We start from the raw sequence: 18663 nt of genomic DNA, 5'->3' as shown, positions 1-18663 counted from the left end.
AACATTCAATCTACTTATCATTATAAGTGTGTGTGCTCATTTGATGTTTCACAGCGTTCAAAATCACTTTTTTAAGCTCAGCAGTTCTGGTCCCAAAAGCCATGGAGCTAGGAGCAAAGATGAACGAAATAGAGAAAAGGCAGAAGGGAAAGTCAGCACTTCTATAGCGCACACACCAAGAGAGTGGGGCAGATGTTAGCGCTGTGCATAAGCTTCTGTGGATGTGCACATGAAGAGACACAAGGGGAGCTTCCTGAGTGGAGTTTAGATTTGGGAAAAATGTACAGTCTGAATTATATTGCAGATACTGAAGAAAATGTTGATTATACGAGGAAAAATTAGGTCTGAATGTGAGTACAGATCAAATTCAAAATAGTCTACATTAGGATGCTTGGATAATAACTCATTATACAATGAGTTGAAGAACTAAAACAGTCCTTGAAATCACTGCACTAAAACATAACACAAGTTAGTGAGAAAGTGATGTGTTTGAATTAGATGGAAACACTGTAATTTTCACAGGTTATTTATTTATTTATTTATTTATTTTTAAATAGACTGAGGCAAAGTGAAAAATTTGATCAGATGAGGGATAAGACAAAAGCTGTGGTAAATAACCTATAATGCAGGAAACCCATTGATTATGATAAAACGTGCTGATTTTTCTTTATCACGAATTCAATTTCTTCCTTTGGTCAGACTCAGCAGTGCGTCTGTGTATGCTTAATACAAAGTACTGATTTCCTGTACAGTGATGCACTCTGTGTGAGTGAGGGCCTTTACAAACAAGCAGGAGTAGTCTAAAGCATGGCTCTAGGGTTTTAAATAAATACTGTTCGGGTGTAAGGACAACACTCACACACTGCCATTGTCTTGAATGCTGACACTGCTAACCACAATAGCGATAAAGCAGGAAGCATCAGCATCACTGGTACAGTGCACATAAGCCATGTGTGTGTTGTATGAAATGCTACTCACCGATCACTGTCCAGTGGCTGCTCTTTTAAAAGTTGGAAATAGCCACTGAAGCCACTTGAGGTTAGAGAAAACTTGGCAGCGAGTGGGTTAGATGACAAAGAAGTATGGAGTCTCTTCACAGGCAGATAATAGAACAAGCTGCAACGTGATCATTCTGAAAAAAAAAAAAAAAGTTAGTCATTGACTTTGAAGATGAACTGTGCAAGTTAGACTGAGAAATTCAGTACCCCAACATCCTGTAGACTTGGATTTTCAGTTTGAGGATAACAGTTGTGGAACCTGTTTCCTGGATGCTTCAGTCAGTCCTGATTTCCAAATTCTCTATAAGTCTTCATGTAACACCTAATTAAAACCATAAAAGCTCATTAGTCAGGCGCATTAACTGTCTAATCAACAACATGTATATATTTAAGTGTGATCTTAAAACTTTTTGTATTTTATTTGGGATTTATACAATTCACGCATCCAGGTGACAAAAAGTGAAAAAGAATACAAAACTACAAGAACACATTCTTGCACTGGCTGTAGCTTCTACCTTTTCATTTCCATTCGTCAAAGACAATAGGGATTTGTTGGATCTTCTTATGTAAAAGAAAAATAACCTCACCAAAGAGCCAACCAGCCAGGAGTCATAATGTGTGAATTGTGATTAATGATGAAATGTGTTTTTCTCCTGACTTCATCCAGGCTAAACAGCTTGGAGAGCTGAGGCGCACACGCGCAGCCTGGACAATGTTGTGGTGAGATGTGGTGAGCTGTGGTGAGTTGTGCGGTTGTCCACAGCGGTGTGCTGCAGTCCGCTTTCAGCCGGAGTTGAGTAAACTCCATGGACATTAGCGGGCGCAGTCTCCTCACCACCGACAGTCTGGATCCAAGCAGCGTGCGTGCGCGTAAAGAGACACTCCAGAAACCACAGTGTAACCGAGTGCGAAACCCTCCGAGTGTTTTAGTAAGTCTGCCACTCCAGCCTGCAGCACAGGAGCGAGGAGCAGCTCACAGAGAAGTGGAAGGCTGCTGTGCATTGTTTGAGGCACAGAGAGCTCGGCGGGAATGGCTTCATCTCCGTGCGGAAACACAAACTTTGATTCCGGACTGGAAATCAAAACTCGCTCGGTAGAACAGACGCTTATCCCGCTTGTATCTCAGGTAAGTGACAACTGAATAAAACAAGACATGTTAAAGCAGCGTGTGTTTGCGCACATTTTAGACTGGCTCGTTTTCACAGCAGCAGCCCGGGGCTAACTTTCTGTGTTTACCTGTTTGCAAAGTGTGCGCTCTCCAGGAGCGGGCACGTCCCACGTTTGCGCAGTTACTGTTTAACATAACAGTAGTGCAAGTGTTTATTGCAAACATTAATGCTTTCTGTCTAATGTGGCACCAAAACCGAAGCTAGTTCATAAAACTAGGCTGTTTTCATTTGGACGTGCACGGAGCTGGGAGGCTCTGCCGTATGAAGGTAAAACATGGCAACTGGAAAATGTAATTCTTATGTCTTACATTTTACATTTTACATTTGACACACACCTTTTACGCATAGTGACGCCTAAAAGTTTCCCAGAAGTCTCCATTATAAGCCATGCAGAGTCCACTCCCACTTCTCTAAATGAGCCACTTTGAGGCACGTGTTTTGTTTTCCAATAAACAGTAGGAAATGAGAGAGAGCCTCTTAAAGCCACTGGACTCTTTCAACAACTCAAACCCCACTCACCATGTTAAGCGTGGCATCTAGACCAAGTGCTGATGGGAGCAAGAGGCCTAGAGTAAATGAGACCTCACCTCAGAGTGTTATTGACAGGGCATAATGGTGAACACTAACACACCCTAAAAGTGTCAAGTGCTTTAAAAGTGTTCTATGCATAATTTTAACTTTTGTTGCAAAGAACATGGGCTCTCATCCTACTGCAGTCAGCACTATGATAGGAGAATGCAGTGTATACAGTTACTGCATTCAGCACATCCAGTGTTGAATTGTGGGCCTCAAGGACAGTCTATTCTAACTTTTATTCTCTCACGGTGAGGCAAGAAGTCCCCATAGCAACAGAGCTCTGCAATGCTGAAATAACCATTACCAAATACTGCAAAATACCCAATTTTTCCTCTCATTAGGCCTATATTGTTTTCTGTTCATTACACTGACTTATTTGGATAGAGTTTCTCTGGTTATTTGATTTATAGGATGGGGTGTGGCAGCATAACAGGCCGATTAAAAAGGAACATGCAATTGTGGTTACGCTCTTGTGCATACATACAAAAGAAGTGTTTGTACAATGGCATGAACTCAATATTACATAGCACACAATACAAAGCTGTTCTCTCTGTTTAACACCTCATTTATTACTTCTATTTGAATATTTGTCTCACATATGGCTATCACACTAGTATAATTACTGTCAGTGAGACCAGTTTTAATATATGGCATTCATTTTGAGTGTGTATTGTTAAGTCGTTGGGGTCATTGTCAAGAGGAAATGAAATCAGAATCGGTGTGTAAAATGGAGTTTGATAAAGTATCTAGTCGTCTTGAGTCTCCTTCTATATTTGCTTCAGTATGACGTTGATATCGCCGGGCCTTTGTTATCAGCTGCACTCCCACCACCAGCCTGGTAATTATAGGCTTTGGAGTCTCCCTGTCTTTAGCCACACACACACAGCCAAGCAAGACAGTCCACTCTGCATTCAGGCTAGCTCCAGTGCTTCACCTGTTTTGTTATTTCTTTAACTTTTGGACTGTTTATCAGAAGAAGCAACAAAAAAGATGAGTTATTCGGCACTTTCATCCATTCATGTGGCTTGAAAGCAGGGTTGCCAGACTTTCAAAGAGCAACAAACGAAAAAGAGTTTGAAAAAAATGTCCAAACAAGCTCCGCAAGACCCACAAAAATAAGTCATTTATGTGTTGCCATGGAAAGAGTGCTAATGAGATGTGCATGTATTTAATCACATTTTTAACATATTTTACAAGTTGTTATCAGTCATTACCAGATCAATTTACATGAAACAGAATTGAAAACGGCTAAAACCACTTATTTTATGTCCAAAAAAACGCAACTGGCATAACAATTTGCAAGCAACTTTCCAAAATAAGAAACCCAAAATAGCCATAAAGAAGCAGACTTGGCAACTCGGCTTGAAACTTCAACAGAAGCTTAATGTGCTGTAATTTCACACCTTCTCTTCATGAAGAACAATTTCCATACCAATAGGACAGCAGTGTGAGGGAATGGCTAGGAGAATGATTTACTATGGGCGGTCACAATGCATTAGATATCACATGGAGAAAGGGGAAACTAATGCTAAACTGTTAACTGTTGAGCGCCTTGTGATGTGGTTTGTGGCCAGACTGAGAACAATTAGGAAGATTTCTGTTTGAAGCAGTGATTAGTGTCATTGGAGAGGCTCTTGGGGTTATGGTGTCCGGAAGAGACGGGCACGGTGGTCTTGAAGTGAAAATATTCATTTTTTTCATTGTCTTTGATCACATCACTGCTCACACATTTTTCTGACACTTGAATTGTGAAAGTAAAGATTCATGATTTCCTAGTGGGACTAATCCTGAAGTTTCTTGGCTATAATTGGGCTCAAGAATCCATCCACTGTCCACTGTTGTTAGTGATGACAGAGTTTGTCAAGCTTCCAGGCCTTCTGTCGAGCTTGTATTTCTGCATCCTATTACTGTGTTGAAGTGAAGTAAAAAGATTGAGCTGGTGCTAATTTTACCCAAAGACCGGATAAAATGTGCTTATTTTTTTATTTAAGCCAAAGCCCAACAACAGCATTGAGAATGTGCTTTTTATAAAACAGCTGAACAACAAAACAGCTCATTAAGCACAGACTGTACTTAACAGCAGATACATTAAGATCAGTCAATTTTCTGTTCTATTTGCGAATATAATAAAGGCGCAATCATAGAGGCAAAATTAAGTCAGAAACCGTTTTTCAAGCAATTTATCAGAGAAGATTCATATCTACTTTATACTTCATAGATTTATATGAAATTACCATTATTCAAGTCATGAATAAGTATGTATCAATTATGTTTATATTGTGTGCCAAGATGGTTTTGTACCTTAAAAGTTTATTTAAGAATAAGAGGAGCAATCGTTTTTTGGTAACTTTTGTCACACTGGGTAGTCAGGACAGATATCTGGTCAATCGGCTCAGTGCCATACTGGATATATTGAACAGTTTCCCATGGGCTTACATCAAGCAGAGAAGTTAACATCTCTAAATCACTGATTTAATAATACTCATATTTGAAGCAATCAATGCATTATTTCCTTTGAAGTTCAGTAAAATGATAAATGATCACATTTTTATACAGTGCTTTTCCACCTTTGAGGCACTCAAAGCACTTTATATCAAGGAAGCACTCACCCATTCACACACCAGTGTATGCACAGACTGGGGGAGAGGTGGGTTAAGTGTTTTGCTCAAGAACACAAAGTATTCATCTGTTGGAGCTGAAATTGCACCACCAACCTATCGGTCAGTGGATCTGACCACTCTATCAGTGATTTATGTCAAGAGCGGGTTTCGAACCAGCAACCTTCAAATCCGTGGATAAACACTCTAACTGAGCTACTGTCACCCCCAGTTTATGTTTGTTGGCACAGCCAACTACAGGCAAAATGATGCCAGGTCATTAGTCAGTGAAAAAACAATAGTAGTTGCGCATTAGCAGTCGGCTACTTGTCTTTATTGCATTAGTGGTATTTGTGTGTGTAAGACTGGAGTAATAGTAATTGTATTAGGTGTTAAAATTAGCGACTTATACATTTGTTCTTGTAAATTATATTGTCACTGAATACAAGAGGTGTAATCCCTCATTTGTCCACGACTGAGTGACCTCTGCAACCTTTTCTAACTTTTGAATACTCCCCCCGTGTGATTATACTGTACAAGCTCCAAGTCTATGTCATGTGCACCTCTGTCTTCTTCTGCAGTGACATGACAAACGCCTGCTAGTACAGCTGTTTTTTATAGCAGACAAAGAGGTATGACTGTTGCCACCAGTTCTCACAGATCTGCTCCTCCAGCCCTGTGATGATAATGAAGACAAATGCTTCCTGATACCAAGGTGAAGCCACACGAGGATAGCGCCAAATCATGTAGTGAGACATGGGAAAAGGAGACATATTCTTACATAATGTAGTACTTATTTCTTACTAGTGACATATCTTTTGTAGATTTTATTTCATCTGTGGAAATGGGAGGGTGCTGTTGAAAAGGTGATGACACTAAGACTGAACCAGACTACCCTTTTCAGCACTTAAGCTAAGTTGCTTACCCTTGAAGTGTCTCCAACAAGTGCCTCCTTAATACCATTATGGGGAGTTTTTCATTCACCATTTATCAGTCCCAATTCACAAGCCTCACGGAGATGAAGAATAGTTTATTATGAATGAGGATTTGAATTCACCATCGTATACAACAGTGAACAAGGCCATGCTATCAAATAAAAGAGACGTAATACCCTTTAACCCTCAGCATTCTCTTGTTAAGTGGCTGCATTAGTCAGTTAAACTTCGTCAAATTAGAGGCAGCGGATCTGGCTTTGATGATGACTCCCTCGCGTTTCCTCTTGCTCTGATCTTTCCTTCTCACTCTCTCTCTCTTACGCACATGGATACTACATAAACACCTCTGCCTGGGACTGCATGACCACTGCTTGTCTTTAATCCTCCCTCTCGCGCTTTTCTCGCTATTGCTATCAAGGGAGCCATTACAGTTTGCTGTTCCTTTTAAGTGCCGATAAAAGGGTCTGTCTCACATGTCAATCCATTGACCCCTTCCCTGGCTAATATACTTCCAGATGAAAAAAACATGTCTGTCTATGAGGAGTGGGAAAAAGGCTATCTTACCCTCTCTGTTTAACGTATTCATAGGCGTAGTAGCTAATAGTGATAAAGCTTTTAATTGTTTCAGAGAGAACTAGGAGATGTATTGGAATAGCTGCCTAGGCTGATAAGGTATTGATTTAGCTTCACTTCTATTATTGCACTGTCCAAATGTGGTATTAACAGCGGCTACATTTCTCAAAAGTTCCCATTTGGTGTCAGATGGAGATGGGAGGCCATTTCAGGGGCTTCAGGGCAAAGTAATCAGTTTATTAAAGGCTTGGCTCGTCCGGATTTCACTCACAAACCTGCAGGTATATAATTTTTTTTGCAACCTGTAATTTTAGGGCATAATCTTTCCTTTATATTTGTGCTGTGGGGAAAATGAGGCTGTATACAGTAGCAGTCTGTCTTTGAGCTCCTGTACATGAATCACACAGAGGGGCATTACAGGGTTTAAATTCTCCGTAAGTATCAGGTGGCTGCTTGGCCCGTTGCAAGCTTGTACAGTATATTCATAGTACTTTAGTCGTGAGATGGAGATATGATGAGCACATGTGTCCGCAGTGAGAAAACATGTATCTCTGAGTACCACTGCTTTTTTTGTTTAATTTTATAAGAAGGTATTGATTTTTGGATCTTTATTCTTTATGTATTCTTTTTTATTTTAGTTTGCAAACATCAATATTTACAACGTGAAGTGCATATTTACAAAAGTGAGGGAAACATGGGATGCAGGAAAGGTACTAAACAACACAGCAGGAGAGATAATAATGATGATAATAATGGAAACATAAAAAAATACTCATAATAAACACACCCATATACACAAATACGCACATGAATATATCCATAGAACAGTGAATAATCTATAAATGTGTTCTGCTGATCTGTGGGTCGCTCAGCAAAGCCACCCGGAGCCAGCCCGCCCCAGTACACCCAAGGCCCACCCGGGGATGAGACTCCACAACTTGTTCATCCTATCTTGTGCTCTGTCCCATTTCCCATTTGTTTCTTAAGTAAGTGCGTATTGCATGAAAATAAGGCTTCTGCTTACCCTTGCTTTGTCTGTGTCTGCTTTTTCTTCTTTTTGTTATGTTTATTCCAGTTGGAAAACTTGAAGCCAAAAGGGAGATTTAATTGTTGTTTCGTTGTTTGCTTGGGGGGAAAAACATCATTACATTCTTGCCAATTATAAAATGTATGTGTCATGAGTGCCACTTTAATAAGGGACTTAATTACTGGTTGTAAAAGATGATGTGGCTGTGAAAAATAAGGGAAAGCAACAATGGCACAAGAAGTGTGTAAAATGCTCGTTTGGCTCATGTCTAAAGATATATTTAAGATGTATTCTACACATTTCCACAGGAGAATTCATATTGTTTTCACCACCTTAACTTGCCACCTGCAAAGCAATCAGCCGGTGTTTGTATGAGCGCCGTCCCACCAGTAAATATTGTCCGCCTAAGGGAGACGGATGACCATGAGTGCACAGTCCATTTCCTCTGATATCGCATGCATCTCCCTGTTTTCTATTGGCCGAGGTATCATGCGGCGTATCCATATTGTGTTCTGCCTGGACAACTACAGGTAAACAGATGACAGGCTGTTATTTGGATGCCATTGGGGGGGTGATGTGTGTCTTTTGGTTCAAAGTGGAGTGATCATTACAGGACAGTTGTTCCCAGCGTGGGGGCCGTGTAGGTGCAAAACTCTACCCGATTTAATTAAAAGTGTTGACCCTAGACTGTACAAAGAAGTGTCACCCATAGCTCATCGAGGCTAGCAGTTATAGTATCATAGCAACCAAAGAGCCAATCAAGAGCCAGGCTATTGATGGTAAAGCCCCTTCCCGCCCGCACTATTGGTTTAGCAGGGAGATTTATGGACACTATAGCAAAGTAAAAATACCAGGATCATGTAGAGTGGATGAATATGAACATTTTAAAATCAAAATGACAAGACTCACTGAAGCAGTTAAAGAGAAAGGGGTGATGGTTTTTCAATAGAAAGTGAATGGGAGCCAGAGTCGGTAGAGCCAGAAGCGGGTTAGCTTTTTATATACAGTCTATGGAAAGATTTATCTGCTGTTAAATTTAAACTCCCTCATGAAATGGATTAAGCAATTATTTGATTTTTAAGGATCTGGCTGATACATTTCAACATCTTATTTTTTTAAATGAACGACTTACTTTTTTCATCTGCGTTTTAATTTCAGAAATAAAAAAAACTCTATAATCTGTGCACCTATGCTCCCTCTGAACATGCCGGGCTTCTCAAAGTTTCCAGGATCAGTGCAGAAGTAGCCTTTATGTGTATTCATCTTTATTTAATCTCGGCTTTGGGCTTAGTCATGTTTGATTTCATTTTAATGCACCTCTCTCTATTTTGTCATAATCTTCCCTTTTGTTATCCTTTCCTCATAACATCAGAACTCAGCACTTTGTTTTCATGAGTTCTCTTCCTCACTTCTTGATTGACTTTATAACAAACAGTCATCTCCCAATGCTTCTTCCAAATCCCCCCTCTTGTTCTGCTCGCTCTAGAGGAATCCTCCAGTCTGTCTTGTATGTGTTAATTGCTTTCCTGAAGTGTCTTTGAACTTGGTGCCTTTCGATAATGAGTTCTTTTAAGGAGACGAGGTTGACGTGAGCAAATGAAGAAACTGAAGGACAGAGGGACACAGAATACCAAACTTTTCCTTATCATTTAGAGCTTTAATAGTAAGTAATTTCAATTTGCAGTGTCTCTCTAACCTTCAAATAACAGTGTGGATAATACACGTGCAGCTGTGCAAATTTGTATATCCATTTTCCAAGTCTGTGCTCAATGGAGTGAAATGTGTTATGTTTATAAAGTTGGTTTTGTGTTGTTTCTTCTTAAAGGGCCCATGTTACGCTATTTTCTGATCTATGTTATAATGTTGTTTCCTCATCACAAACAGACCTTCAGTTGTGTTTTGTGTGAATGAAACAAAACACAACTCCAGGTCTGTTTTTGAGGAGGTAATGACATTATAACATAGATCAGAAAATAGCCCTTTTTTTGCGTAATACAGGACCTTTAAACAATCAATGCAATGAAATGATCCAAATGTCTTTCTGTTGGCTTTACCAGAAATGTCCAAGAGATATTAAGACTTTAATTAGGCTATAATTCCTTTTGTATTCAACAGGTATCAGCTATAAATGTGTGCAGCGTTGAAACAATTTGAACCTAATCAGTTCAGTTCATCTTGTTTATTTGAGCTGTTTCTAGTAAGAGAGAAAAACAAAAATCAATTATATGCACATAAGCAGTGCCAGATAGTCCTCAAAAGGAATAAGCAGAAGTATAAATACTTGTGAGCTTACTCCTATACGATAATCCGTGTGCGCCCTTAGACCTCATATGTGTTCAAGTAGGACTATAAACTGCTGTTATAGACCTGGTCATGCTCCATGCTTGACTTTATGATATGTGTGGAGGGTGTTGGCTGCTTGAGTATCGGTATGTGAGATGCTTTGGCGCCTTGTTTGTATGCCTTCCGCCTTCCTGCTGTTTCTCTGCCCAATTTCCTCATTTTGTTTTCCTGTCACACACCTTAGCCTCTGCTTTCTTCAGCTTCTGCTTAGGATTGCGTCTCTGCGGCCCATGGGTTCCTCACTTTTAATCTCTACCCCTCCAGAGAGTCCGTGTCCCTGTATCACCTCATTAATTATGCACGATGTTGAAAAACTAGCCACGGGCGAAAGGTAACACATAGCTCAGCCCTATACCTCGGCTTCTCAGTGCATTTTTGGCTTTCCTTTATAGTGTAAACTGAGCCTCTACTCAGCACTGCCCCATTCTGAAACAAGAACATCTTGTAAGGGCCAGTCGTGTTCTGTGACAGCGGACTCCCAGTGAAAAAGAGCGATATTCTTACAGCCTTTTGTCTGCTACATATCTCCAGGGAAAATGTGCCAGGAGACAGGACATTATGAAACTGCTAGTACCTTCTACCTAGTATCTGGATAATAATGACAACACATAAATTAAATAAAATATTGAAAGCAACTTCTATTTTCAGTTTTTGAGGCATAACTTTGACCATAGACCAACCAGCTTGGTCCCATGCCTGGCATACAAGTATCTAATATAAATACTATACCTAAAATGTACAGGCAAAAATGTACATGAATGGACGTATATACTGAGGAAAGAGGAAAAATGTACATGAATTGGACTTGTATACTGAGGAAAGAGCATTACATCAACATTTCAGGGAGACTTGTTTGCTCCCTACAAGTACACAACTTTCTTCAGTGACATGAATTGGTTGGTTACGAGGGTCTGTCAGATATATGCCTTTGGTGGATGGGAATGGTTCCAGTCTGTGTTTCTAGATGAATGGATCTGGTGGGTGACAGCTGGGAGACAGTCAGCCGGGCACCGCTGCCCAGTGTGAATTAGCCACAGTGCCATCTAGGGATATCATAATATTTAATTTTTGAGTTAGGATAATTGTAATAAAAAATATTGCAATTATTCACTATTATTGACAAAAAAAAAACAACCTCTAAATGTTGTATTTGTTATTTCTATTGTATGGGCTATATTATTTTTAATTAAAATATGATATCACAATGAGTGAAATAATAGTCCTTAGTATTTTATAGCTCAATGATAATAATAAGCGCATGCTCAATGTGTGCGACTCATGTTGTGCTCTTCGTTGCATCTTCAGAGACATTTCTGCGGTATACCATAGGTTAAAACCCGTACAATTAACCTACCCTGACCGTAAATATTTTCAGTAAGTGAAAAAACAGTTAATGTTGACATCCCTAGTGCCATCCCCTATAAATAAGAGAAAGTCACTCATCTACTATAAATATAGACCATCTTGCTTTTGAATATAAACAGATGTATCAAATTAAATGGGATGTGAGCCTCTGGTAATATTAATAGTTGTGTAACTACTGTAGATAACTGCCAAATTTCTGTTACCAGTACCCCACTGATTCATTTCTGCCATACCTTCATATCTGACATATGACAGTGCAAAAGGCAAAGCTGTGGTGCAGGGTAAAGGTAAAAAAGATTAGGGTTAAATCTAATTTAGGATGCAGTCAAGGGTATGTAAAGGAAGTCCCCTAATCCCCCATATGAATATGTGAGAGTGGCCCGTGAGTGAAAATATGTCACAACACAGACCATTATGTAGTCACAGAGGTTGCATTCCTCCATGCGGCTCATGTTTCTGCCGACTACAATGTCTCGCAGTGTGGCTGGAAACCTGTCTGTCTGTATATTCTTAATAGGGGATTCACGGCCTGGGGTCAAAGGTTGCGGTCTCTCTTCTCCTCACATTCTGGTATGCATAAGTTAGTGTTTTATACCTCTGAGGGCTCAAACTCACGTCTGGCTCGGTTCATTTGCTGTGACCTTATCCATGAATTACCTTGGATCAACCATGTCTACAATTCACTATTGATAGTAATAGTATAGTTTTTTTTTTTTTTTCTTGAAAATGTGCTTTAGGGCTACATTATCTTTGTGTCCTGGGGATACTTGACTTTTCCTCCACACCTGACATTTTACGCTCTCCCCTTTTGCTCTGAAAAGAATTTAAATTGCCTCAAAACTGGGAGACCAAAATTCAGGTGAGACTTGCAGACCTAATACCCCCTTTTTCACAGGTCTTTTCATATTCTCGTTTCACATACATCTTGATGCTATCTTTTTATCATTTGTCGTTTAGTGGGTCACGGTGCCACTAAGGGGACCTGTCACAGACCCTGCTTAAGCCACTTCCACACACTGTTCACCCTTGACTATTATTTGTTCATTACTTGTAATTACCTATCATGATGACTGATGGGATGTTTTCAAGGCTGGGTTGGCAAGCGGTGAGGATTATCCTGTTGAGGACTTTATATAATTACTCCGTCATTAAAAGATGCTTGGTGTGAGACGACCTGAGGGGGGCTCTTGCCAAGGCCTCCGCAGCTCGATCTGTTGGCAGCTCCAGTTTGAAGTTATTACAGAATAGTGTGTACCCAGGACAAACGTCCGGAAGTATCCTGTCTCATTTTACCCTCTGTGGGAGGCCTGAACATGTGCACTGTCCCTGTTCAAATAAAAGCATACCATACCATAATATGAATGACATTATATTGACCTTAAAAAATAGGAAAGATTTATGGTGCCAGGTTATATCTAAAGTACTAATTTCCACCTGTAGTCCCTGGACAGGCTGATGTTTGGCAGATTAGCACCGTGGTTAGTGCGACTTCATAGATAGGATGGTTTTTGTGCCAGGAGCCAGAAACTAGCTATTCCCAGAAGTTCTCCTTACATATTTTTTGTATCAGTTTTGTGTTTATTTAGATTATAAGGATTTATATGGGACAATGGGAGAAGTTAGTGAGTTAGTTAGTTAGCTGAAGATTTGGTATTATTTGGCATTTATATGTAACAATGATGTTTCCTAGTACTTTTTTTTCCTGCAGAAACAGTTGTTTTTGTCTTTTGCCACACCCCCTTTTTAGTCAACTAATCAATCAGCAAGACATGTCTAAAGTCAACGAAGAATTTCTTAAGTCAACAGCAGCCCTACTGTACTGTAAGGATGTCACCAAAATAAACAGATTCCAATTCTGTCAATTGGACAAAAGTTTTAGAATGAAGACGTTTTGCTGCTCACCCAAGAGGCTTGTTCAGTTCTGGTCTGCTGGTGGACACTGCCCTTTTATCTGAAGGGAGGAGCTACACTGAAACTTTTGTCCAGTTAACAGAATTGAATTTTTCTTTTGCTATGGATCATACCTGGACGACTGAGGGTTTACACAGACAAAACTATTGGATGTAGATACTTATTTGAACTAGTACTAGAAAAAAATCACATAAATGGGACCTTTACTGAGTTTTTAATCAACATGTATCTATATATTTGCCTGGGATCCAGAGTACACACTTGAATAATTTACAAAGATGTGAGTTTGGTCACCGGTGAATCTCCCAGTTTAAAGATGGGTGTTTTAGTCGGAAATCATCATAGGTTGTTGGTTGTTGATTCAAAGATTGAAGACCAAATAATCAGTCATAATAAAATGAATTGGTTCTTGACTTTGAGCATTTTTCCAGCATTTCAGAGATGCTGATTTTGTATATTAAAAGGAAGGAAGAAAGAAAGAAAGAAAGAAAGAAAGAAAGGAAAAAACACAGAGGACTTGTGGTTCTTGCTCTTCCCACTCATCCATCTTAACCTGTGGACAAGGTCACCCTTCTGAGATAATTTAGGATACAAAAGAAGCTCATCAAAATGTGCCCTTTTCAACTGGCCATATATCACATTTCAGCAACACACACAACAGAGCAGGGGACCAATCACACTTAGGATTGATAGCACAGGCCCTCCATGCTCCAGGCCATGCCGCTTTCTTTGAAGGTAAGGTGTCACTAATCCAAATTCTCTGGCTAGTTCAAGATTTTTTTTTTTTTACACTTCCTAATTTTGAAGATGCAGTACTACATTCAACACATAGTATAAATTATTTCTGAGATTCTACTTTTTTGAAAGGAGTATTGGTTATGCATCAAACACCACTGAGAGAAAACTTGCCAATACTTTATGGCCTAGATTGCGAGGCATAACAAGTCTCAGAGGCTTCCCTGCACAATGCCAGCCTCTGGATAAGATGAAGAAGTCGGATTTAGATGTAATGTGCCCTGTCCCACTGAGGAACGCTCAGATGGCAGCAGACGTCTTCATGAAATAAAATAGCCTGGTCGGAAACAAAGAGCCCAGTGTGGTCCAGAGAAGCTACATACGTTGTACATTTTCAGACCTCATCTGCATGGCCTCACTGGCAGGACGTGGACTGAGACTGCTTTGATAAAATACTCAGTTTGTTTGTTCTTCTTCTTCTTCTGACTTTAAATGCTGTGCTGTTGGAGAAAGCTGTATTTTTAAGATTCGTGCTGTCAGTATCTTGTGTTATTCTATTGCCTTTCTCCACAGCCTTTTCTCATGTTGATTAAAGTTTAATCCTTTGTCTTTTTCTCTACTTTTGTTTGAGAAAGTTTTTCATTGAATGTCGCTTTTGTAGTCAATGAATTAGTGAGTGAGTACTTTCTTTGTTTCAGTTTTAGCTAGAAGTGACAACTATAGAAATGAAAAACATAAAAAGAGAAAATTGGATTGTTGTAAGTGTCTTTTAATATCTTTGTAAGAAGTGTGACTTACATTTGTGGTAAACAGTCACTGTCTATGACTGTATCAAGTCTGACCACAAACCCACAAGACAAGAATTCGTCACTCAGTACAACTTAAGCTCTTGTCATGAATGGACTGGTCATTCACACTTCCAGCCACAACTTTGGACATGCCCTCTCATTCAGTGTTTTTTGTTGTTGTTGTTGTTTTTTTTACTACTTTCTGCATTTTAGATACACATCAAAGACATCAAATATATGAAGCAAGAAATATAGAACTATGTAGTAAAGACATAAAGTTATTATTATTTTTATTTTTTTCGACAAAGCAAATGGTGCATACGTTGAGGATTTGAATATAAAATGTAAAAAAAATGTGCTCTGAAGGAGGCCCTGGAGAAGGCCTAGGACACACTGAAGGGACTGTGTCTCTCGACTCTCCCGGGAACACCTTGGGGTTCCACCGGAGGAGCTGGAGCAAGTGTCTGGGGTGTGGGAAGTCTCGGAGTCCCTGCTTAGACTGCTGCCCCCACGACCTTGGAAGAAAATGGATGGAGAAAAAAATACACATTTTTTCCTGGCTACATAAATCCATATACCTAACTTCATATATTTGATGTCTTTACCTTATTTATATAAAATGTAGAAAGACTAGTAAAAATAAAGAAAAACGACAAAAGTTCTTGTGCTTTGGTTGTATTGGTTCGTGCAGGTGTTGTGAACCTGTATAAAAAATAGCTAAAACATATTAAAGGTCAGAGATGTGTCTTTCCTCTTCCTCTGCGAATTGTGGTGATTTGGCTGTAGAGGTCCCTGAACCACAAAGGCTGTTTGTGTGCCGAGGTGGAGCTCTGTAAACAGCCTTGTTTGATTGCTCCCTTTCCACTCTTCGTGTTAGTTAACCTCAGATCCTGGTTAATGGGACACAAATTGATTTCCAGCCTCCACATGTTTGTCCAGAGCTTCAACCCAAAACAGTGAATCATAGGTCATCCACTGGACTTCTGCGCTTTCTCCAAGAGGGAACCTTTTTGTTGGTACGAACTGATAAATCATTTTGGCTTTTAACTTGAAGCGTTATTGTGTGTTTTTAGCTGCTGCCATGTTGCTTTATTTACTGTATAACCTCTGCCATTTTGCTGCCTATCTTTGCCATCACAGCTGTCTGTCTGAGTCTGTTCCAGCTTTGTCCCTTATCTACTGTGCCTGCTTCCTCTGCACTTCCTGCACCTCGTATCAGCCACACTGATTACAACGAATGTAGCTATGTTCTGCTTTCAAGAGAGATACAGTGGTACTATCAGTTTTACGCTATCCCACAATACTTTTGCCAGTAGTAAACCTGATTTTGAAATAGAAGGTTGAATGAATGAAAGCTATAGTTAAAGTTGTCAATTGGTAAATGGCAGCTTGCTCCGGTCACAATGACTCCCCAGGACTATCTGCTCTGCACACTCACTTGGTCCACTTAAGACTTGATAGATTTCCCATTATTTTTAGACGGCTGTGATGGAGCACAGGGGAACTTGCTGGCTTTCTGCTTTTGTCAGAGTCTTTAGTTTGAATACAATCCTGTAGCTCTTAAATGTTGGGTTTAGTGCACTACCAATTCCAAGAGATGACCAATGCTCCTGTATGCAAAACTGTCACACGCAGGAAGATCGGTTCTGTTGTGGAATGATACACAATTGCCACAAGACAAGACAAGACTGGAGACTTGGTTCCACAAGATAAGACAAGATTTTGACATCATTTATAATTTTAAAAATAGTACATGCAGCTCAGTTCACTTGGCTTGTCATGATAATCACTATATCGACTATCATTCAATACATGAAAGATGGAACAATAGTTTTTGGGGGGTCAGTGTTTGTTGTGAGTACTTTTTCTTCGTACTAATGAGAAATATTTAGTTTTTGGTTGTTTGTTTTTTTGCAATATGATAAGATTTGAGCTGTAGAAGGTTAAAATATGAACTTCCATGACTCATTATAGATACAAACTAATTACTAACATATATTTAGAATACATTTTTGGGATAATTCTGCTTTATGTTTGGGTTTCAATTGTTTTATCGACTATATGTACTTCAGCCATATATTGCATTTCTAAATGTGTTATCATGACAGGTCTGAGTTCACACCTTTGGCCTCACTGTTTAGTTTTGTATTATATTGATTATAGATTCTCCCTCTGCTAAATACTTTGGGGCCAACAGTCAGTCCTAACTTATAATAATTTACAATCCATTGAACCAGACTTGGAAGTGGCACAAAGAATACATGTGGTACAATTTGCTTATTGCTTCTTATGACGTGAATTACTGTTTTAATTAATAGGCCTGTCACTAACACATTTTGAAGCACAATATATCCCTACAGAGAAATATTATGATAAATGATAATATTAAAACTACTTTATGCCAAAGACACAATGCAAGGTAATCCCTGTAAACTTATTTTTAACTGTACATTATCAGTAAAAGGCCTGAGCTGCAACAAGTAAATAACAGAAAGAAGCAATAGTCAGCTGTAGAACTTATTTATTCAACCCTCTACAACTCAAATCTTGTTGTCTTACATAAAAATGACAAAAATATCCCCACTATTACAGAGAAAATGTACACATAAATATACTGAGCGATAAATCGATATAGTAATTATCACGACAGACCTAAAAGTTAACAAGCTGTTCAATGCCGTAAACAATCCCCAAGTCTCCACCACTGTATTTGAAAATTGTGTTTGTAATGTTATGAACACTTGAAGCATGGCAGAGCTCCAAGGATCAATCCCAAACCATTATACAAGGCTGTAAGTGGGATTATATTTGACAGTAAATGGTCCCTAGGAAAATATAAGCAGACGTTATTGGTTCTCCTGCTGCGTGCCAACTTCTCAATCTATTGTGTTGTTTTTCGCTTGGCTGTTTTGCACACACAGACGAGACTGACAGATCGCCACAATAATCCAGGTCGCCCCTGACAACCAGTGAACCTGCAAAAAACGTGGGATTTTCTTTTTTTTTTTTTTCTCAAACATTTGACCTAGCATATATTAGTTTGTTTTGTTTGGCTGCTTGCAATATTTACTCCTGACAAGCTGAACAAGAAGTACCCATCAAAATATTATGAAAAAGTATTGGTTTAAGTGCTGCATATTTTTAGTTTATTCAAAGGATTGCCCGACTAAATTAAATTCAATTAAAATTCCTTACATAAAAAGATGATGCCTGCTGTGCTACTTCTCTATTTTAAGTGGAAAATGGAGTATAGTGTTTTGACATACACCCCACTGTGATTCATACCAGGACCCCTTGGGCAAACATTTGCATTATCTATTCAGATGCCACCTCGGCTTAAACAGGACAGTCAGCCGCCGCCGCCTCCCAAAGCCGTAAAGAGAGAGAGCTGATACAATGTTTTAGTTTGCTATTCATGTTCTTCCAATCCACACCATGAATATGCATAGTGAAAGCTGCTGAATCATCTGTCCCCTTCTACAGCCATTTCTGAGGAACAAGTTTGATTTGTTTGCTTTGTGCTCAGCGTGTACCAGTCCGAACGCGTTTACGGCATGAATACATTTATCTCGCTGTCCACAATGTTTCTGCTGTTCTCAGTGTTTCTTCTAAAGTAAGTTTGAGAAGTTACAGCTTGGTTTGTGTT

General features: G+C 39.3%; 1 protein-coding gene across 2 annotated transcripts in view; it reads left to right on the top strand.

Moving 5' to 3' along the window:
* Nucleotides 1–1694: 1694 nt before the first annotated feature.
* ctnnal1 (catenin (cadherin-associated protein), alpha-like 1) overlaps nt 1695–18663 on the top strand; it is a 46465-nt gene continuing 29496 nt past the window's right edge. The window contains exon 1 of one of the 2 annotated variants that reach the window (XM_033975490.2): nt 1695–2124. In XM_033975490.2, coding sequence (XP_033831381.1) covers nt 2029–2124 — 96 coding nt within the window. In that variant the 5' untranslated portion in view covers nt 1695–2028. The remainder of the gene's footprint in view (nt 2125–18663) is intronic. The other variant, XM_033975491.2, reaches the window with a different exon arrangement.

Source organism: Periophthalmus magnuspinnatus, chromosome 11 (genome assembly GCF_009829125.3).
Source record: "Periophthalmus magnuspinnatus isolate fPerMag1 chromosome 11, fPerMag1.2.pri, whole genome shotgun sequence".
NCBI lineage: Eukaryota > Metazoa > Chordata > Actinopteri > Gobiiformes > Gobiidae > Periophthalmus > Periophthalmus magnuspinnatus.
Note: the sequence above shows the minus strand (reverse complement) of the source record. Positions and strands in the feature narration are given on the sequence as shown.